Here is a 22,357-nt window from a genome sequence, read left to right as displayed (position 1 = left end):
GCTCTTGGGGACCACAATCTGCTATCTCCTTGGTCTGCTGACTTTCTAAATAAAGTTGCTTTCCTTCCCCCAGCAACTTGCCTCCCAATTTACTAGTCTGTTGTGTGGCAAGAACACGTGGACTCTGCTAGAGATGTGGCAGAGAATTCGTGGCCTGCATCTAGCAAAAGGTAAAGGATGGCTGCTGGATTAGCCTATACTTCCCAGTGGGCTAGCCAAAGCTAGGAGCATGGGTTATGAGCTCACTGCAGACTTCAGGTGTGAATACCAGCAAGGCAGCCACTGAGTGGCCAAGGGGCACCAGCCTGTAGACCAGACAAGTCAGACCTTTGTGCCCAGAGACCTCAGCTTCCCACCTCCACCATTAGGGCCCAAAGCTACTTTTCTCTCCTTGATGCCATTTTTTTTTTAAAGATTTTATTTATTTGAGAGAGAGCGCACAAGAGGTGGGGCAAGGGGTAGAGGGGCAGAGGGAGAGGAAAAAGCAGACTCCCCACTGAGTGGGGAGCCCTTCTCAGGGCTCAATTCCAGGACCCTGGGATCATGACCTGAGTTGAAGGCAGACACTTAACTGACTGGGCCACCCAGGTGCCCCTCCTTGATGCCATTTTTGCAGAAGAGTCTGGGTTGGATGAAGATGACTGAGAAATCTAAGAGGCCAAGCTCCTCCTTTCAGAAAGACTTAGCATTATCTAAAGAGACTATTTAAATTATTAGATCAGAGAAGGCTTTGAACAAGATAATATTAAAAGTTAAAATCAGGAAGACTAGGTTAGTTTAGGCAAGATGGAGGAGAGACATTTCATGACATATTTGAGTCATATTGTGAATGAATTTTGTGACTTCACAACATTTCAGTGCAGCAGAGTATCTCTAAACATATTTGTAGGAAGAGGTTGTACGGGGAAAAGGGGGAATGAGAAAAACTGAGATCATATCTAACAGTTTTTTGCATTAAAAAACATATCCATCCATCCTTCCTCACTCCCTAAATCATTTCTTTTTAATATTTGAAATGAATTTGAAAGTCCATTCCCCCAAAACTTTAGCATCAAAAATATGTATTACAGAATCCATTAAAATGCAGGTTCTATTTTTATACACTTGGATATATTACACATCCAGTCATGCCCCTTAGACATAAATTCTGTATCCAGTAAAAATCTGAGAGCAGCACGCTTTGCAGGAGACTGAACCATGAGTTATTTCCCATGACACCATCATTATAAAAGGTCCTATTTTAATAGAGAGCTAGATGATCTTGAGCTTTAAGCAAGTAGTAACTCATCTCGAAAGATGTAAGCCCATCTCCACTCCTGTGCAGATTACTCAAAGGGGAAAATGCCCTTTGCTCAAAATTGACTTGAGGAAGAACTGAGCACCAATGTGGTAAATCATGCTTCTGCCCATCAGAAAATGGGCTACACAGTTCACTTAAGAAGTTCAGTGAAGTGGCCAGAGTCAGAGCTGTGAATTGAGGGTCATCACCATTAGCTGGTATTTCAAGTCATGAAGCCGGTGAGGTCACCAGCACAGGAGGGAAGAGCTCTCGACACGGATCCCAGGCATGTTTCCCATCAGCCTGGATCCAAGAGTTGAGTGCCTCTGTCTATGGAAGAAAGCCGCAAGCCAGCAACTTCCATCCAGGCCTGAACGCCAAAGACTGTGACCAGTGGAGAGGATAGGACAAGCTTAACCTCACATGTCTCTCTGTCTGCCATGGTCTCAGATTTTAATTTGCACATTTATAAGAGTTCAAGTTCCATGCTCTAATTAGGTGTGTGAACTTAACATCTCCCCACATGCATTAGCTTACATTTTTAAAAGTTCAATACTACCTGATAATATTCTATTCAGACAGCTAATCCTCCCCCCACCCCACTCCCAGGTACTCTCAATTAGATGTCATAATTGGATTTTGTTCATAGGCTGTTTCCTTCCTTGTCCAAAACATTAATCAGGAGTTAGGAGAAGGTCAGGCCTGCAGACCTCGACTTTGTGCTTAGGACTGGGTGCTCTGCTGTGACTCATTCATTGTTCAGGCTACAGACCACTTTCAAACATGCCAGTCCTCTGGGTCTATTTGAATTTATTTAGCAGGCTACATTTCTTAAATTAAGCATTTGATGCCAAACCTTTGAACCAGATCTGTAATGCAGTGTTGACCTCACTGTGCCCATTGCTCAAAAAAAAAAACCATTAAAGTAGCAGCAGATTTCACACTTGGTGTATCACTTAGTTAGACTAAGGTTCTAAAATCTCTTTGGAGAATATTGAGTTTCTGAAAGTTCATTCACCCACAGGTCGCTAGGGAAATGTAAAAAGTCTTTAAAAAACAAACAAACAAACTATAGTCCAGGTCCCAAATATGTTCTCTGGAAAAGTATATATAAGCCACCTCTGAATTTAAGGAAGTCAACTGAAATAGATCAGCCATAATCTCATTAAAGTCATCTCATCTTCTGGTTAGACTAGGTCTCAGGGTGGAAACTCCCTTACTGGCTGGATTCCTCAACACTCGCTGATCACCCCAAGGCGTAAAGAACCTGTGAGGGGCCACTTGGATTTGATTGGTCACTAGCCTATCCCCACACGACAGTTCAGAACAAAATGAGTGCTTACGGGCAGCCGCAGAAGCAGAAGAACCACAGGTTTTGACAATGAAATAGACAAAGAATAACAGGACAGTCTTGGTCCATGAATGGTTCTCAATGCAGATACTCTAAAGCTGGGTGAGACCACTGGGATCCCCCTCAGCTACTTCACAGGATTCTAGGCTTCCAGATCTGAGCTGAGAGCCATCAAAAATTGTACGTTACCAGATCTTCTTCAGCCCAGGCCATCCCCATGGAAAGAGCTGCCAGCCTGGGGTTTTTCAAGATTGAAACCTAAAGGCTTCAAAGAGAAGTGCTCTGGGCGACTAGGGTTGCCAGGCTGAGGGGTGATGTGCGGATTCTTTCCTGCTGAGTGTTGTCTTTGTAAGCAGCCCAATGTCTCCTTGACACCCCTTCCTGTCCCTTCTGATGGGCTGTTTGAATGAGATGCCCCCCCGGGGGGGGCTCTCTACAGGCAAAAATTTATCTTTTCTTCCCAGGTCCTTCTCCTCCCCAGGTGATGTTGTAGAATCCTTTCTCCTTCCCTGTTGTCTTCCATGTTTCCTATTTTGTGTTGAATAAGATGTCAGTTCTTAGGATGATTCATGAACAATCCACTTTCTTAGGTAATAAATTCTGGTACGGCCTGAGAGCTTGAGCTCCGGTATCATCTCCTCTCGAAAAACATCACGAGAATCCGACGTCCCCAACGCGGCCTGTCCTCGCCTGGCTCTTCACTCTCTTCCGGGGATCGTCATCGCTTCTTGATCTCTCAGCAGAGCTTTACTCTTCCCTTTTGGATGTTTTCTTTCTAATGACTCAGTATTTCAGCTCTCAGACACGAGTATTGTGGTGGAAAAGGCAAGCTTTGGAGATAGATTTGGGTATGCATTTCCACTCCATCCTTATTACATTTGACCCGTGAAAGTCTGCAATTCTCAGTTTCTTTCATTTATAGAATGAGGGCTAAAAAACCCCTTATTTTTATGAGGTTGTTGAGAGAATCAAATGCAATGTTTGAAAAGTGCTTTGCACAATGATTACGAGTCAAGTACTCAGGACTGGAAGAAAGGCTAGTTGTGTTGCCGTGAAAACATCACGTGTCCTCAGGGGAGAAGGCATCTTGAAACAACGCAACTTGGACTCTGTCCATCTACCTACCTTCCCTCATCCTGCCTTTGCAGAAGCTCTAGAATTGTGGCTTCCTTGTGATCTGCCTGATTCTTGAAAAGCCAGGCAAACTGGATCTCAAGATGAGATCGCTGTATTTAGGGACCGAAGGCAAAACTGAACTCAACTTGTCAGTGGATGGTCTATGACAATGACCGGCACAGTGGGGATGAACAGGAGCGACCAGAGTGAATTTTTGCTTTTTCCCTCCTTTACTAAATTGTCCCTGATTGTAAGACTCCATACGGTCAGGGACCATGTCTGCCTTGGTGAGTTCTCCCTAAATATTTGTTGAATGAATGAACTTACATCCTTGAACTAGTTTACTAGATCGTAGTCGGACCTGGAAGAAAAAAGCATGAAGGGAGTGAGGGTTTTGGTGCGGGAAGATATGCTGGCTCACTTTGAGAACCTACTCCTTAGCCTACTAAAGCACGTCTGACTCAATTTCAGGAACATAGTGATATGGGTTCTGAATCCACAGGGACATGTCACAGGCCTGTCCTGCTGGGATTGTCTCTTCATTGCTCTGTTCTGCCTCTTCCACATCCTCTGGCTCTCGTCCCCACTCCTGGTATCTGGCTTCCCGCCCCTCGTCCCTCTGGTCATCAGCATGGGGCTCCAGCCACCCTGTCTGGGTTTGCCCCTGGGCTCAGCACCGCTCAGACCCTGCCTGGTGGGGACCCAGTCCGGATGACTGTCTACACGGGGTGAAGGACCCCAGTGGGAGCCATAAAGGATCAAGCTCGGCACTTCCAAGCACTCCTTCTGGCTCTGCCTGGAGGGTTTGGTTTAAAAAGGGAAAAAAAGAATTTCAGAGCACCAAGCACAGCTTGAGGGAGCTTGGACCTGCGCAATCCATGACCTATGAGGCACCCCAAGGGGGAGCGGGAGCCGTCATGGGGGTGGAAGGGCTCAAGGAACACAGGCCAGGGAAGTGGGAGGTCCCAAGGGACCTTTGCTTTTGTCATCACGGCTTCTTATCTTAGCTGGCTATTAGTTAGCATACAGATTCAGTTCTGACAGTTGGCCTTAAGTAGCCTATGTGTGCCTGGCCCCGAGGGAGGGCAGGGAACGCAGAGACGCGAGGAGATGCGATGCTATCCTTGCGCGGGAAGAGTCGCCGGCTGGTAAAGAACAAGATCCGTAAACAAGTAATGTGTCAGCGTTGTCCTTGACCCCAGCTGACTCGTCAGGAATCCTGCTGAATCCTAAGAAGCCCTATAGGGTCTGGCCTCTGTTTTCTCACCCACGCTCACTCCGCCCCAGCCCCGCTGCAGTCTTCCAGTCCTTGAAGATCCCAGGCGCACTGCTGTCCCAGGGACTCCGTGCCTGCTGCACTCGGCGGTCCTTCCGCAGCCTCCTCTCCTCCCCAGGCCCTTGTCCTCGCTGCTTTGCCAGCGTGGCTAGCCTTCGCTCTGCTCTACGTTTTCATTTTTCCGTAATACTTGTTACCCTCTGTCATGCAATCTAATTTATTATTTATTATGTTTCTGGTTATTGTCAGTCTCCCCTTTGTTTTGCTCACTGCTGGGTCCCCGGCCACCAAAGGGATGCCTGGAGCATTGCAGATAGTGGGTAGTTGTGGGATGGGTCGAACAGATGACTGTGAGGGGAACTCAGTGATAGGTACAAGGAAGTCTGGGTGCACAGAAGAGAGGCACTTTGTCGACTACAGAAGAAGGTTCTGGAAGGTTTTCTAAGGCAAGGTGATGTCTAACCAAATCTTGAAGGACAGGCAAGAACCAGGAGAAGAAAGAGAGGGAAAAAATAGTTGAGCCAGTTAAGAAGTGAGAAAAAGGGGCACATGGATGGCTCAGTCGGTTAAGCATCTGCCTTCAGCTCGGTCATGATCCCAGGGTCTTGGGATCAAGTCCCGCATGGGGCTCCTTGCTCAGCAAGAAGTCAGCTTCTCTTTCCCTCTCCCCCTCCCCCTGCTTGTGCTCTCTCTCTCTCTCTCCCCCTGTCAAACAAATAAATATATACATCTTTAAAAAAAAGAAAAAGAGGCGGTTTAGCATTACACTTGGAGCCTGAGGGAAGGCCCTCAGAATCAAAGGTAACCAAACATATACTAGACGTGCTGGAGATCCTGAGTGAGAGTATTGCATTGTGCGGCGCATGCTTTGTAAGTGAATCAAATCGAGGTAACAACAGTCAGTGCTGACGCAGTGTGAACCTAAGCCTGGAAAAGTGCTCAGCTGGAAACGGGATCTGCTTGTCTTTCTCTGTCCCCGGCAGTTACAGTGACATCGTTCATTTCATAGTCCTTATTCTGCTGGCGGGTTTCACTGGAAATTGGGTGGGAAGATACCCAGAGATCTCCCTGTACTGGGAAACTGCTTCCTGCTTCGAGGGGACTTCCCATGTCACCCTGCAGTACTGATTATATATTTACTTGGGATCTCAAGCACCCCGCTGCCTGTTCTCAAAACAGATCAACAGAGCAAGACACCAGATTATTTCCTTCATTGTGATCCTGGCCTGGGGTTGGATTCTGTCCTTGGAATGGGCTTAGCTTCTTTCTGGGCCATTTACAAGTCTTCATGGTTAAGAGCACCTTCCTCCCACCCAGGGAAGGCACCTGTGACTGGGGCAACATTTGGGGACTTAGAGTGCAGAGTGAGTGCCAGGAGGGGCCGGGCTGAAAACCAAGGGGGCTTGGCTTCCAGTTTAACTGGGGTCTCTGGTCCAGTAACTTAAACTTCTCCCAGTTACCTGATCTGGGAAGTGCATTTGAGAATTCGACATGGTGGGGCACCAGGGTGGCTCGGTCGGTTAGCACGTCTGCCTTTGGTTAAGGTCATGATCCCAGAGACCTGAGATCAAGCCCCCAGGTTGGGCTCCCTGCTCGGCAGGAAGTCTGCTTCTCCCTCTCCTGCCTCTGTCCCTCTCCCCGACTTGTTTTCTCTCTCTGTCTCTCAAGTAAATAAATAAAATCTTTAAAAAAAAAAAAAAAGAATTCAACAAGGTGGTGACTGTCACTTACCCTTTCTAAGGCTTCAGGATAAGAGATATAGCATGAACAATGCCAACCCTGCCGAGAAGTCACAGAAATAACACCCTATTTGGAAAAATCACTTAAGTGGCACCCATTTTATGGGAATTCACGACCTCTTCCCGGTGGTGCATGTTCCCGACTGTGCTCCAGGAATTTGAGTAACATCAATCTGGTCAAGAACGCCTCATGTGATAGATGTAACAATCCTACAAGCAGTCAAGACTTCACCAGCCATCTCCTTCTTATTGACTGAGAAACCACCTACGGAGTTCGATTGGAAAGAAGCACGCGTCTGGGGCCGGGAGGGGGCTCAGAGGAGATGGAAGTCAGGGGAGCCAGGCTGCTGATGCATGGTGGGGGGATACGTGGGGAATGAGCGGGAATGGAAGGTGAGGAGGGGGCTGCCAGAAGCAGCTGCTCCCAAACCACCATTTCCCAGGGAGTTTTGACACCGAAATAATCTTGGCCATTCAGCACGTGAATGCCACAAGGGACAAGTAAAGTAATGACAACAAGGACCATAGTAAGCCCGAAAATGAGAGTTAACACGTCTCATGACCCAGACACCTGCCCAGTACTTCCATTGCCCTCACAGTAATTCAGTCCTATTAACCCCCCATTTTATGGATGAAGTAAGTAAAAGGAGAGGCTTGACAATCTCCCAAGGTCATAGCTAAGACGTGGCAGAACAGGGACACACCTTTCCCGCCCAGCTGACTCTCAGCTCTCTAAGTGGCTTCCATGTGTTTGGTCCTAGTTGTCTAGGTTTCTGATTGTCCATGTTTACCCGTTTCCATGTGATTTCCGGTAGGATTGAGCTCATTGGCCCGGTGCCTAGTAACCCGATGTTGACTGTACTTCCCTGGTCTCCCCAAGGACAGGTGAACGGCTTTCCATCTCCACTACATGCAGCCCCAACCTCAGAGAGGGGCTAACGAGGCTCAATGTTAGCCCATTTTGGAGAGTTGACATTTCCTCTTGCATTCACTTGGTCCACACATGCTCACTGGGACACTTACTCTGCGCCTCTGTTTCTGAGCCCTGGGGAAGCAGGCGGCAGAGGGGTGGTTAACCCCCTTGTGGAGATCCCATTGCTCAGTTACTTACCATGATGCCAGTATATTCTTCCAGCTTAGCCTCAGAAATGGCCTTTTTGTGGTGGAGGAAGAGGTCTCGGAGGAAGTTCTGTGACATCAAGAGAAGAGCCACATCTTAAACGGAGAGCAGATAAACCGCCAAGATCTCGGGAGGACTTACATCAAGGATTGTGGTTCATTTTTTTTTTTAATGGAGAAAATAAAATGTTTTTAGCAAGCAATAAATCCAAGAATGGGGAGGGATGTCCCTGTTTAAAGGATGTTCAGAGAACCCAGAGAATAGCTCCAGGCATGGAAAAAGTGTCAAAACTCCTCAATGATGCATCTTTCCTAGAGAAACCGGTAACACTTGTACTTTCTAAAGCTTTTAAACACAAATACTGTTTTTTAAAGTCACACATTCAAATCCAAGTTGCTTGGGCTCACAGAAATGAAATTCATGATCCACGTGCATCCAATTCCCAGTAGCAAACCGGCACCCCGCCCCCCAGTGAGAGACCCGCCCCGTGACACTTACACGCAGCTCAGCCGCTGATATAAACCCACTGCTGTCAGCGTCATATTTGCGCCAAATCTGAAATACACAAAAGCCAGGTATCTGTTTATGAACCCAGCGGCCATGTAAACAAGCACACAGCCAGAGAGGTCACGGAGGACTGATGCCCACATTTGTCCCAGGTCCGTGTGCTGACGCAGAGAACGTAGCCTGCAGCTTTATCAGGAAATTGCACACAAAGCCAGCAGGAGGCAAAGCCCGGGGCCCATGCAAAGTTGGGGGGCGTCAAATGGAGGCACCTGCATCAAACTATAACCCTTAGTGAAAGGGTGAACCCCTTAAAAATAGACTGTGCTGCCCGCAGGCCCTCAGGGGTCCTCCCTGTGTGGCCTTGGCTCTGGAAAAAGGGAAGAAAACATCTCAGGTAGTTCCCAGTGATGAGACAAGCCTCTCCTTGGCTTTAGGGTATAAGGGCAGCCTTCATCTGGCTGAAGTTAAGCTCACAAAACTGGACAACTGAACACTTCTGTAGACACACTGAACTGCTTTCTCTCATAAGCGGTGTGATTTGGATCACCTCGGATTATCCCATGCTTAAGCCTTACAGGTTGGCTATTTCTCGAACTCTTGTACAGAATCAGAAAGTAGGGGTGTCTGGGTGGCTCAGCCGGGTAAGCACCTGACTTTTGGTCTCAGCTCAGGTCTTGATCTCAGGGTTATGAGCTCAAGCCCTGCTTGGGGTTCCAGGCTGGGTATAGAGCCTACATGAAAAAGAAGAAAAGGAAAGGAACAGAAGAAGTAACATTGTTTTTTGGTTTTGTTTTTAATTAATTAACTTTTTATTTGACAGAGAGCAAGACCCAGAGAAAAAGAGAGAGAGAGAGAGAGCACAAGCAGGGGTAGCAGCAGAGGGAGAGGGAGAAGCAGGTTCCACACTGAGCAGGGAGCCCGATGTAGGGTTCAATCCCAGGACCCCGAGATCATGACCTGAGCCAAAGGCAGATGCTTAACTGACTGAGCCCCCTAAGCGCCCCTAAGTTCTTTTCTTTTTTTAACTGACAGATCATCTGTAGGTATAGAATGGGTTAGCTGACTCACTCACTGCAGGGACCTTAATTCTAGACCCCAGTTAGCCTGAGCACCCTGCAGGGCTAATGGGGGTACTGATGGGCCATGAGAAGACTGAGAAACTACATGCCCTATGGCCCCAGAACTCAGCCAGACTTACAAAGTCAACAAATGAAATATAAATTACATTCAAACTTTTATGGTATGAATATACCAAAGCTAAGAATGAGAATTTTAAATAATAAATCAAACCATTTTCCATGCTTTTCTTTTTTCATGCTATTCTCCAAAAATTTTCTGTCTACATTATCTTATAATTTTACTACAACTGAGCCAGCCATTGGAGACCCAAAGATTTCTATGTGAATAATGTGCTCACCTATCTATCTATCTTTTTTAATTATTTATTTGTTTGTTTGTTTGTTTTTTATTATTTTTTTTAAAGATTTTATCTATTAGAGAGAGACACAAGAGAGAGAGGGCACTCAAGCAGGGAGAGTGGAAGAGGGAGAAGCAGGCTTCCTGCTGAGCAGGGAGCCCGAAGCAGGGCTTGAACCCAGGACCCTGGGATCATGACCTGAGCTGAAAGCTGATGCTTAATGACTGAGCCACCCGGGTCCCCCTTGCCTATTTTTAAAGAATGAAAGCAAAATAAGAGATTTCCAGGCTAATAAAGTTTTACCAATAGAATTTAATAAAGGATAAACTCTAGGAAGGAGGAAAATAAAGAGACTCTTAGTCACAAAAAGCAATGGTTCACAAAGATGATGGGTAACAAATCTTGACTGCATTAAATTTGTAGGGTTAAAGAAAACAAGACAGAACTCATATCCTGGGCAGTCACCGCACATGAGCTGGGCACCCCATATTAGGATTAAAGTGTTTTAAGGTCCAGTGGCCTAGGGGGAACGTAAAGGCATTAACTTAGAATTTTTAAAAATATATAGGATAATAATAGGTTATAACAAATATAACTTAAAGAAAAGAAATCAGGAATCTGAAGAGATATGTATATTTTTTTAATTGGGTAGAGAAAGGGAAGGCTCTCTGTTATGGAAGCCACTGACCAACTTAAAGGGAGGGGGTAAATGGAATAAGTTAAAAAAAAAAAAAGCAAAAAGATAGGAAAGCTCCGTAGTGCTCTTTGCTTTTTCCCATTCCTCAGAGTTATTCAGTATTATACAAGGCCTAACATTTTAATACTGTGTTTCTGATTATAAGAGTAAATCATATTCACTGTACAAAATTAATGAGCCACGAAAAGGAGAAAACTATACTCTGCAGGTATATCTTTGTGTTTCCTTTCCTCGTATTTCTATTACACACACAACAAGACTAACTTGGAGGTCATATTGTCTATACGCTTGGGCAATCTGTTTATTATTTTCATTTAAAACTTTTGAGAGCATTTTTGAGCACCATTAAAATCATTGTGAAAATGTCACTTAAAGTGATTTGTAAATAATTATGATCTGTGAACAGTTGGAAAATATAAAAGTACAAAGAATATGAAAACCATCTGAAATCTTACCACTTAAAAGCAATTAGCGTTTATCTTATGTTTATCTACCTACAGTTTAATTTACGTAGGTGTTAGGGTGAACCATTTTTTAAATAATGTTAAGATCATAATGTATGCACAGTTTTGCTTCTTAACAATATAACACATTTCCTCCAATTACAAACATTTCTGATTATAACTTAAGATAGATGCCTGGAGCAGTAGACTTATTAAGTCCAAGGGTAAAGATATTTTTAACTTTGAATAATGACATTTTAAAGGATCCTGATTATATTTTTTGCGAAATCAGTCTCCATAAAATTGTTGCAGTGTGCATGCCTACCAACAGATCATGAGCGTCAATCTCAGGGCTTCCTGGCTGGCACCATGTATTTTGTTGATCCTCTTAAAATCTTTACCACTTGGATTGGCAAAAATCAGTTGTTATAAATTGGCACTTCTTGTCTACCAGCCCACCTTTATTGCCCATTCAGATCTCTCCCGTGAATAGTCTATGCACGTGCTTGCTCAATTTTATAACTTCCACTTGGCCAGAAGTAACTACAGTCGTGTAAAAGGGTGCTAAGCTATTATCTCCTAAATGGGGTCTTGGTAACTGTTTCAGGAACCGCCTGGGATGCAGTAGCTGTCTTGAGCCTGCTCTGAATTTCCTGGTCTTTGTCCAAAGGACAGTAACATCCGGAGGCTGAAAGAGGAGCTAAGAGGAGGCACTGACGGCCTTCAGCGTTCTCTCCAGCACAGCTACTGCAAACAGAAAGTCTGCTGGCTGGATGGGCACTCTAGGGAGTTACATTTTCATGGTATTATACCTTTGAAACTAGAATTAGTGGCCAACATATAAAAACAAGTAGGCTAGATGTCCAGACAGCATGCTTAGAAGCCAGCAATCCTCTGGAGCTCCCCGGGGTTCTCTGCTTTGAATGGGACACCTGCTCTCCGGGCTCCGGAGTTCCCAGCCAACCCCTGTCATATTCCTCCATGTCGGCCTGCCTGCCTGTTGTCTGGGCCTCCTCCAGCTCAGGCTGAAGGACTCTGTTGGCTTGGGAGCAGCCTAAGGCAGCGCCCAGAGTGCACGGGGGTTTGGGACCCAAGTTCTGGGTCATCACCAAGGGCTTCTTTGCTTGGTCTTATCCTCTGAGGGTTTGGGGACTGGACAGGATTGCTGGCCTCCCTCGTGGGTGGCTGGGATCCTGGGCTTTTCTCAGTCCTCATCCTCTGTAGAGACACAGCCAAACACTTACCTGCATAAACTCCACACTGCTGTCCAAGGGGTTTTCCTGACGAAAGAGCAGCAGGAAGTTTTCATCTTCAGACAAGAACATGTTGGCAAGCTGAAGAAGCAGAGAGAAACAGCAATCAGCCACACCAACCAGTGCTTCCTGGGTAAAAGACACAGTGGGACATACTACAAGGGGAAGAGGGCTTGGATTTCCCAGGACCGAGAGCTCCGATTACAGTTCTGGGCCCCTGACTGCAGTTTTGGATTCCCTGATGCTTTCAAACATTGCTCTGTTACTAGGTAGGAAACATGGCAGGTGTCTGCCTCCCACGAGCTTATGATCCAAAATAATAATCCTAATTTTATTTTATTTTTTAAAGAGTTTTATTTATGTGAGATAGCACAGAAGGAGAGTGAGAAGGAGAAGCAGGCTCCCCACTGAGCAGGGAGCCCGATGCAGGACTCCACCCTAGGGACCTTGTGTCATGACCTGAGCCGAAGGCAGATGCTGTACAAACTGAGCCAGCCAGGTGCCCCATAATCCTAATATTAATAATAAATTTGTCAATGCTTAATATGCTCCAGACACTATTTTAAGACTCTCCCATATTAAAATAATTTAACTCTATTATATAATGGGAAATTAAAAGAGCAAATAATTCCTATATGTGCCACGATCTGTTCTAAATTCTTACATATGCTTACTCACTCCATCCTAGCCCCAACCCAGAAAGTACGCAACACACTCCCATTCTCATTTTGTCGTCAATGAAACTGGAACTTGGGCGCCTGGGTGGTTCAGTGGATTGAGTTTCTGCCTTTGGCTCAGGTCGTGTGTGATCTCAGTGTCCTGGGATCGAGCCCCGCATTGAGCTTTCTGCTTGGCGGGGAGCCTGCTTTCCTCTCTTTCTCTGCCTGCCTCTCTGCCTACTTGTGATCTCTCTTCCTGTCAAATAAATTAATAAAATCTTTAAAAAAAAAAAAAAAAGGAAACTGGAACTCGCGTTGGTTATGTGGCAAGTGATGGCACCCGGACTAGGGCCTTCATTTCCAGCTTCATGCCGTGCTGGGGAGATGGCGTACACGCGGTCTCTTCACACCATGGGCACAAACAGGAGTGACTGCCGTCGGTGTCCTGAGTGTTGGCTGTTTTACTTCTTCTACATTATCAGTGTCTCTATGATGTTCCCAGAGGTGGTCTGGGTATGATCCATTACGTCGTCCCTCCTCCTATCTGAGCACTAGTTCTACTGATTTAGGTCACTTCTCTCATGAGTAACGGTGACATTTTCTTCCCATGATGCATGACTATAATTCTTACTTCAGCACATGGCTGTGTTTGGCTGGGCTCATCCCATCCTACGGTACTGCCGTGTTCCTGGCTTGCGTTGTCCCCCAGAAACAGTAGCCACTTCTTCTATCTCCATGCTCAAGGCCACAGTGAGTCCACACAGAGGCTGTTGGGGGTGGGGAGGTGTGTTGAGCCCGCACGCCTGTTCACTCCTCTAGCTGGATGTGGGTCTGCTCAAGGACCTACCGTGTGAACGACAGCAATCATATTTTAATATCATGTATCGAGTAGCTATGACGTAGCAGGCACTGGTGACATACTTTTCATTTATGCTCCATTAAAGTCTCATACCAGTCCTACTGGTATGATACCCCCTTTTACTTATGGGAGCAGGACAGCACAGTGTGTGTCCGTGACAGGCTTTAGAGTGGATCCTAATTCCTTCTCCATTGTTCACCTTTTATTTGGTCTGGCACAAGTTAATTGATCCCTCTGTGCCTCGATTTCCTCACTTGTAAAATGGGGATAATAATATTTATATCCTGATGCTTATGTGAAGGCTAAAAGTAAAATGAGGCACTACTTATAGGCAAAATTCCTTCAATAAATGCTAATGCTGTGTTGATGAAGACCATGAACCAGAGGCTCGGGGAGAATTAACTTGGCCAAGGTCTCACATTCACTGCATGGACTTGGCACTGCCCCAGCCCCATCCCCCACATCCTGCCTCCCCCCGCCACACCTGTCTGGGCTCCAAGGTCCACTGGAATCAGCATCCTCTTCAGAACTATGTGCTTTTTCCCACGGGGTAGGACAAGCCAAGAAACCAAATGAAAACGTGATTCACAGGTCCCCAGCCTTTAAAACACAGTCTGTCTTCAGCTTTGATTGGAGGGGCACAGAGGAGCCTGGGGCAAATCAGATGCACAGATAATCCCCCAGCCTGGCTTGGGCTGTCCGTGGCAAAGTCTGCCCCACCTTAGTTGTGCTAGAATATCTAATATGTGTCCGGGTGGGCTGATTTTCAGGTCTCAGCGACCTGTGACTAGAGTGAGATAGGCCATGGTACAGCAGGAGGAGGTGGGGGAGACTTGCTACTCCTTAAGCTCACAGACTCCAGAGGTTTTAAGGGGCCTGAGACGGGTGTCACCAGATCCCATCAGCTTGTCTACAGACAACACCTCCGCTGTGCATCTGTGGGTCTCCATGACAGGATGGTTGGCACAGGAGTCCAAGTTGTTGCCGGGTTTCCAAGTGCTTCGTGAAGCTCTGCCTGTTGTTAGTGAGATAACACCGTCGTTTTCAGCCATTTCCCGTGTTTCGTTTTTTCTCCCTTAAGCCCACACACATATACTGGGCACCGCTAATGTTCCGCTGTGCTCTGGGGGCTGGAGAACGCAGCAGGGAACATGCGGTCATGAGTCCTTCGCTATTTCTAGCTTGAGGCTTGCGTTTACTTGCATCAATCATCTACCATCGCTGGTGACATGAAAAATTTTTGCCTTGGAGTGAAAATTTTGGAAATGCTAGGGTTCTGAGAAGGCTGCTTCCTTCCGGGCAAACATGTCTACTTTTCATAAGGATACAATTATCTTGCCCTAGTATCATAATTTTCTGAAAAGAAAGTTACTATGTATAAGGCTGGGCTGAAGAGAGACCGCTGCTGTCTGTTTTGTTTCGAATGATCTCCAGGGTTAGAACTCCCCAACCTCCGCTGGGAGCTGATGCAGGAGTTACAACTCATTTCTTGTTAGTCAGTTTTTCCTTATGCCCGGGCTGGATCTGAACAGCACACAGCAAAGGGACCCATTGGATCGAGTAACTGCAAGACCTCCAGCATATGAACTCCCCAGTTACAATAACTACCGATATTGCTTGACCTAAAGAAAATGATACGGGTTGCTAAGAAAATGGAAAAGGAGAGGAGATTACTTCAAAATGCTGGGTAGGCCAGCAGCCTGGCAGACAGTTCTAGCTTCCCATTCAGATGTAAGATTTGTATTATCTTTGGGAGGAAAATGATAGCCCAAAAAGGCTCAGTGGAGAAAAGGACAGTTGGGAAAGGTACCTCTTTCATCAGCACGCGCCCATCTCTGGAGACACCCTGCAGACCCATGAACTGTTGCTTCATTCTCTGCACATTTTCTTCCATGCCCACCTCCTACAATAGGCCAGACAGAGCCACATTAAACCCATGGGGAGGGGCGCCTGGGTGGCTCAGTGGGTTAAGCCTCTGCCTTCGGCTCAGGTCATGATCTCAGGGTCCTGGGATCGAGCCCCGCATCGGGCTCTCTGCTTAGCAGGGAGCCTGCTTCCCCCTCTCTCTCTGCCTCTCTGCCTACTTGTGGTCTCTGTCTGTCAAATAAATAAGTAAAATCTTAAAAAAAAAAAAAAAACCATGGAGATTCCAAAAATGTAGTCAGGATATCAAATATTCAGAGCATAGAGCCTGATCATTACATTAGTCTAACCTGGAAAGCAGGTTACTTAGCCATTTAAAATGAGCCTACCCTGTAGAACAAGGGAGAACAGTGGTGGAGAGTTATTGAGCAAAGCACCGCTGATCAGAATCCCAAGCAGGTGAGACCTACAGGCTAGTGAGCTCCTGAAACATGAATGAAGGAAGAGAAGCCAAGAGACTAGGTCTTAAGGGGCTTCGGACTGACATAGCCTGATCCCATCAGCTTGTCTACAGACAACACCTCCATTAAGTTCATTCGCAGGACTCCCAAGTTCTCCCTCCAAGAGATCAGAGATTTTGTTCTGTTTCTAAGGGAAAAGCCCAGCTCTTTTAGATCGCAAGTTTACTGTCACTCCTCCCTTCATCTTCTCCTTGAGCCCGCCGAGGAAAAAATAATTAGAAGGAGAAAAAAGTAAGAAAGTAGTTATTGAATTACCAAGGAATGGAGAGAATGGAGAATGAATTCTGATGAAGGAACTGAGAGGTAAAACATCCCCCCCAGTGCCAGATCCCAGGACTCCAGACTGCAGCGGCGCTAAATTCAGCCTCCCTGATACTGTCCCTAATCCGATCCCCCACGACCCCTGCCAGCCAGGCTTCCTCCTGAGACACTGCACTACATATGGAGAGATTGGCGTTTCTGGTCTTGGCTCCTTGGATCCTGTGTGTGGGTGTGGGTGTGTGGGTTGTGTATGTGCACCATAGAGAAAGAAAACGTGACAGAGATCCCTCCACAAGGTGGGTCTTCACTTTGATTTCAGGTTGGCTTTCTAGATTAGGATATCTGCAGGACAGCCGTCACTTCTGTGTCTCTGAGATACAATGGAATGAATACGTGGTTCTTTATGGTGGGCTGGGCCTTCCCAAAGGACCTTAGTGGACATAAGCCATGGGGGTGGAAAATTAAGTTTCACAATTAATAAATGTTAAGCCAAAGAAGTTGAGGCCAGAGTCTAGTGCTACTTTAGCTTGAAGCCACAGAACCTTGACTTTCATCCCGTAACCCCAAAGCCCATGGCCATCCCTTGGACCTAAAGCAACAAAGCCGAGGGGCTGCCTCTGTTGTGTTTCCCATCTGCACCACCCTGCCCCCCCTTCTGTAAGACTCTAGACCCCGTCGTCTCTGAAGCATGGAAGGAGGCCCGGGCTGTGCTAGACTCTGACAGGAAAGATATGGACACAGCCCCAGGAAGTGAGGCTCTGCTCTGTACTTGCTCTCTCCAGACGTAGTTCAGAGGCCAGTTCTGAGCATTTGAAAAGAAAAGGTAGGAGCTAAGGGAGGGGTGAGGAAGGGGAGCCGCAGCATGAATGGCTCATGGTTCCATGAAGTCTGTCCCCACAGAGGCCCCGAGAAGCAGGGAATCACACACAGGTTGGTTGCTCTCCAAGGTTGACCAGCAGGTCGCTGTTGGCAACCCTGAAATTCCTTCCTACGAGGCCTCTGTGACCTGCTAATCAGGGAGGAAATGAGAGCTCTTCCGGCCTCTGAAGAACTGCTCGCTCCTCCTAAACCCCAGGCCCAATCCTGGAGGCCTCCCTGCGGTGGCTTCTCTACTCCCGGGGCATCCCTGGTTAGAAGCAGGGATGGGGACTGTCACTCAGCTTGATGGATGTCCACTTGGAAGTCCTGCTCTCTGATTAAGGACATGCTTAGAGCCTACTCCTTTCTCTGCAGGGAGGAAACCCAGAATCAGGAATCAGGAATAGTTTTCTTAATTGTGGTTGTTCTGGGAGAATGGAGGGCCCAGCACAGGCTCCTAGAACCCCACTCCCCCAGGGCCAGGTATCAACATTTTGAAACAGAATAATGGCAGGTGATGACATTTTTGGACAATGGCTTATACAAATGATCTGGCTCTGAAAGCTCTCTCCCCAGCCATGTGCCGAGAAGGGGTGGTTGGGTCTGCTGTCCAAGCCCAGTGAGACTGGCCTGATTCTTTTAGAACCCTCCCACCATCCCCCATGATGGGCAGTCACTGTTCCTGGATGGACAGAAGGTGAGAGAGATACCAACTGACATACAGCAATTTAAAAATGCAAGATCCTAGGCAAACCCCAAAGGTACTGAAATTCCTTGGGGATGGGACACACAAGGGCGCAGGACACTGGTGAGTCATTTGTTGTCTCCTCTCCCACAAGGACCATGCCCGCCCCTGTGTGAAAGGGCAAGTCCCCAGGCTGGCTCTGAGGGAGGGGAGAGATGGACTGCCCAGCAGCAAGCGAGGCACCTCTCTGCTCCATCACTAATGGCAACAATGCCGCTAATGTTAGCCAAAGCCCCAGAAGAAGATGACCTTGGCTCAGAGCAGACCCTTGTATCTTACCAGCCCCACCCCCAATTACGACTGAAAATAAGACACTCCCAGCTTCCACACTGACAACAGCTTTTCTCCCTCTTTCCTATAAATCACTAAGACAAAGAACTTCTGGAAAGATGTGAAGTTCTAAGTCTCTGGGAGTTTGGGGTTTTGGACCATCCAGTTTATCCCAAGACTTCAAATGGTTCTGCCTTCATCTATTTGTTTTCCTTAAATACACCTGTCATGCTTGACTAAAGGGCATCTGACTCATGGGTTCTGGAGTACCATGAGCCCTAGCATTTATAGCAATAAGGAAGGGCAAGGCAGAGACAGAGAGACCAGAAGACAGAGACAGAGAGTGTTAAGGGAAAGAAGGAGAAAAGAAAAGAAACTGATAAAAGACAAGAAATGAGGGGCAAAAAAGAGATGAGATAGGTAAGAAAGAGGAAAAGAAAAGACAGGGAAAAGAGGGACAAGAGAGCTTTGAGAGACAGACTGCAGATAGAAGGAGAAACAAGGAAACTTGGAGAGACCTATAAAACAGACAGATGAGAGACAGAAAGGTCAGAGAGAAAGTCAAGAGATGATGGAAGATAGGGGCCAGGAATCAAAATAAGAAACAGAAATGGGCAGAAAAATGAGACACGCAGACATTAAATGAATAGTCGAGGCAGAGAGAGAGAGAGAGAGATCTGTGTACATAGAGACAGAGACAGGAAGAGAAAAGGTCTGCGTGGCTGCTGGAGGCAGATGGCAGCCTCTTCTGTTCTCAGCTGGCTGCCCACCCACACCCGGAAACACCCTCTCGAAGCGCTCCTTGGTGGCACGGAGAGCCTCGTTCCCTTCATTGGGCTCCTACAGGACAGTACAAGGCACTTCATTCTTTTGTGTAAACAGTTCTCTGGCTGAGGATAAGTGATTTCCACAATTCACTTTAAATGCTACTCTCTTCCAGAGCTACTCCTCTTACCAGGCATCCTCAGGTGGAGTCTTGACTAGGCTCTCCCATCTCCAAGCTGGGGTGTCTTTGTAGGAGTCTTTGCTTTGCTACGGGGATCCTCAAAAGTTAATCTCCATCTCTGGAGGCCGGATTTACCAACAGGGAAAGACATGGACACGATAGAATAGGTTTCCATTTATATACCTGGGCACTGGGTATATTGCTTATTTTCTGGTTTGTTATTCCCAAAGAAATCTATAACCTCTTCTAATGAAATGAATAATAGAAAATGATTTTAAATGTTCTGTTTGTTTGTAAGCTGCTATGAAAGGAGTATCAAATGCACTAAACACTCAGAACCTCGGAGCTCTTAACATCTCTTCCACCTTTTTGAACAAAGTGAGCTGCTTTATCTCCATGTCGAAACCCATTAGCAGAAACATAACCAAGGAGACGTTCAAAACAGAGTTGTTTGAATCTATAGTTAAGGGGGTGACAGATGTTACACTGAAAGTCAATGGCCAGCACGTCTAACGCTACATTCGTCCCTTTTATGAAACCTGCCTCGGTCCCTCCATGTTGCTAAGAGATGGAGAAAAATTAACGCAAGCAAGGAAGAAAAGAGGTCAGATGGGATTAATAGGTGCAGATCAACATGAGACTTGGATGCTTCTTCTGTTTTGCTAAAGGCACATAAATTAATGCTTTGTGGCACAAGTACTTACCTCAGTACACAGCGTCGTCAACACATGATGAAAGAAAGCATCGAGTTCCTCATCGTCTATGTAACCTTTTTCTAAATGCAACAAGAGATGCATAAGTGATCGTCACTTACATAAAATGACATGTGACATTTACTATTTATCTAAATTGTTTTGGATCTCACCGTCTGTAAAATCCCCATGGATACTGTTCCTTACTCTTCCGATAACTCAGTGCTCACGTGCTAGGGTCTAACCTCTCAGAGACATGAATCGTAAACACACGTTCAAGAGTAAATGCTCTGTGCTGGGTTTAAATGAATATTCAGAAAAGGAAAGCGACTAAATACATACATTTGAATCCACAGACAAACACGAGTTTTAGAAGAAAATCCAAGCCCAGGATTTGGAAGCTTCGAAAGACTTAACAGGTATAATTCTTAAATCTTACTTTTCAAAGTCAAAACACAGTTTAGCTATTTTCTTTATGGTTGTTGAATTATTACTAAAGATACAGCACATTTTAAGTGGTTCCATTTTCTTTTCAAGTGTTTTTGGGGGAGGATAGCATCTTTTTGAAAGTTGGCAAAATTCGTCCTCCCTTCCTTTGAAAAGCACCTTTAGGGAGGGCTTACTTCAGACAGCTGCCTGCCAGCCACAAGCCTCGAATATAGGTAGGGATCTGCGTCATATATGACATATCATCTTAGACACACACACACACACACACACACACACAGATTGGGAGGAGGACCAAGTCCTTCCCTCGACCCTGAACTTAAATACCAAACTATAGATCTGTAGCTCCAGGACACCTAACATCTGTTTGGTTTGATAAAAGCATTAACAACGCTGGAAGACAACGTTCCCTGCGAGGAAAGACGGGAAGGGGAAACTCTAGGTCCTTTTGGAGGGTCCGGGCTGGGGCCACGTATACACCTGAATGTGCAGGTTGCACTTACCGTCCGCGTCAAAGCGCTGCCAGACCTGCCAGAAGCCAGCGGCGTCCAAGTGCCCCTGAGTCGCTTCGCGGGCGCTGTCCATGGTGTTGAGCGCGGAGCTTAGGCACCTGCCGGGAAGGAACACCTGGGAACTTTGGTAGAGGCTTCTGCCTGGCTCCTTTGCCTGCTTCTTTGCTCTCTGGTTTGCTCTGAGCACCTTTTTGCGGGGACCGGGGTGAGGGCGGCTGGCGAGGCGGCGGGTGGCAGAGCCCTGGCGTCGCTACAGTCCCTAAGCCGACACCGCGGAGCCCGCCCTCCTGCAGACTCGCGGGTCCCGCTCCGCCCCGCCTCCGCGCACCACCCCCAACCCCGCAGGCCGGGCGGGGTCGGGAGTGGTCCTCTGCCTCTGCGCTGTCGGGGAGTGGGAACAAAGGCGCGGTCCTGGGGCCTCTATGGCTAACTGCATTTGCCCTTTAACTTGTTTGCCAAACTCAGAGAAAATGACCTCCCTTACCTTTGACTGAACACCCCAACTTCCGCCCCTCTTGAGAGAGCTCCCGCAATGAAAATGTTGGGAGAGGACTCCGTGTTAGGACCCTTTGGACCTGATGACTTAGAAATAGTGGGTGGGGTGGGTGGGGGTGGGATGGAGAGGGGTGATACTGGTAGTGGTAGGAGATTACCAGTAAGCAAGGAGACGGTCAACAGCAATTATCTATTCCTGAGTAGTAGGGCATGCTTATTGTTAAACTATAATGCACCGTAAGGACTTGTAACTAAATGGGCATTTTGCAAGGAACTATGGTTTAACGCAGGAGTCTAAACCACGCCATGCTCTGCCAGGAGAAGAGGGTCTGGGGGAGACACAGTGGCCAAATGCAGAGTCCTTAGAAGACTTAGATGATTGTGTTTGGCTTATAAGAGCCTCACCAAGCCCAAAGGACAAAAATCATTCTGAGGAACAAAGAATTCTAATGATCTTAACTGTCCAAAACTTGACTGGTTGCTTTGTGAAATAGGTAATGACGAGCACGGATGGCTTCTGACCGAGGGCTTAGAACCTTCTGCTGAGGAATCCATAGAAGGAGCTTGGGTATTAAAAGAATTTAACAAGATAAAGATTTTCTTTATGACAGTGACTCTGAAATTAGCATTCAAATTTATTTTTAAAAAGCACATATAGGGGTGCCTGGGTGGTTCAGTCAGTTAAGGGTCTGACTTTTGATTTTGGCTCAGGTCATCATCTCAGGGTCCTGAGATCAAGCCCGACCTCTGGCACCATGCTGGGTGGAGGCTGCTTGAGATTCCTGCCCCCCACTGCCTCCCACACATATACTAAACTACAGTAGTGAAAAGAACATGACACTGCCGGCCAGACAGTCCTGAGTTAGGATCCCAGCTCTACCACTTGCTAACTTTGTGACCTGGGCCTTTAGTTTTCATCTGAGAGTGCTTTCTCATCTAGAAAATGAGGATTATAATATCTGCTCTGGAGGGTTACTGTAAGGACCCGAGTCCATCATAGGAGTGCACAGAATACTATAACTGCTGTGGTC

General features: G+C 46.7%; 1 protein-coding gene across 1 annotated transcript in view; it reads right to left on the bottom strand.

Annotated features, from left to right (window-relative positions):
- The window catches only part of SCGN (secretagogin, EF-hand calcium binding protein), a 35,896-nt gene extending 14,985 nt beyond the window's left edge, over nucleotides 1–20,911 (bottom strand). The window contains exons 1-6 of the mRNA XM_032861792.1: nucleotides 20,823–20,911; nucleotides 19,885–19,955; nucleotides 15,527–15,619; nucleotides 12,190–12,279; nucleotides 8,380–8,436; nucleotides 7,873–7,950 (exon numbers count right to left, since the gene is read on the bottom strand). Of these exons, the coding sequence (XP_032717683.1) occupies nucleotides 7,873–7,950; nucleotides 8,380–8,436; nucleotides 12,190–12,279; nucleotides 15,527–15,619; nucleotides 19,885–19,955; nucleotides 20,823–20,904 (471 nt within the window). The 5' untranslated portion in view covers nucleotides 20,905–20,911. The remainder of the gene's footprint in view (nucleotides 1–7,872; nucleotides 7,951–8,379; nucleotides 8,437–12,189; nucleotides 12,280–15,526; nucleotides 15,620–19,884; nucleotides 19,956–20,822) is intronic.
- Between the last annotated feature and the right edge of the window lie 1,446 nt (nucleotides 20,912–22,357).

This window comes from Lontra canadensis, unplaced genomic scaffold (assembly GCF_010015895.1).
Source record: "Lontra canadensis isolate GAN:19392208 unplaced genomic scaffold, GSC_riverotter_1.0 scaffold21, whole genome shotgun sequence".
Classification (NCBI taxonomy): domain Eukaryota; kingdom Metazoa; phylum Chordata; class Mammalia; order Carnivora; family Mustelidae; genus Lontra; species Lontra canadensis.
The sequence above is the reverse complement of the archived record's forward strand: the minus strand, read 5'-3'. Positions and strand labels throughout refer to the sequence as shown.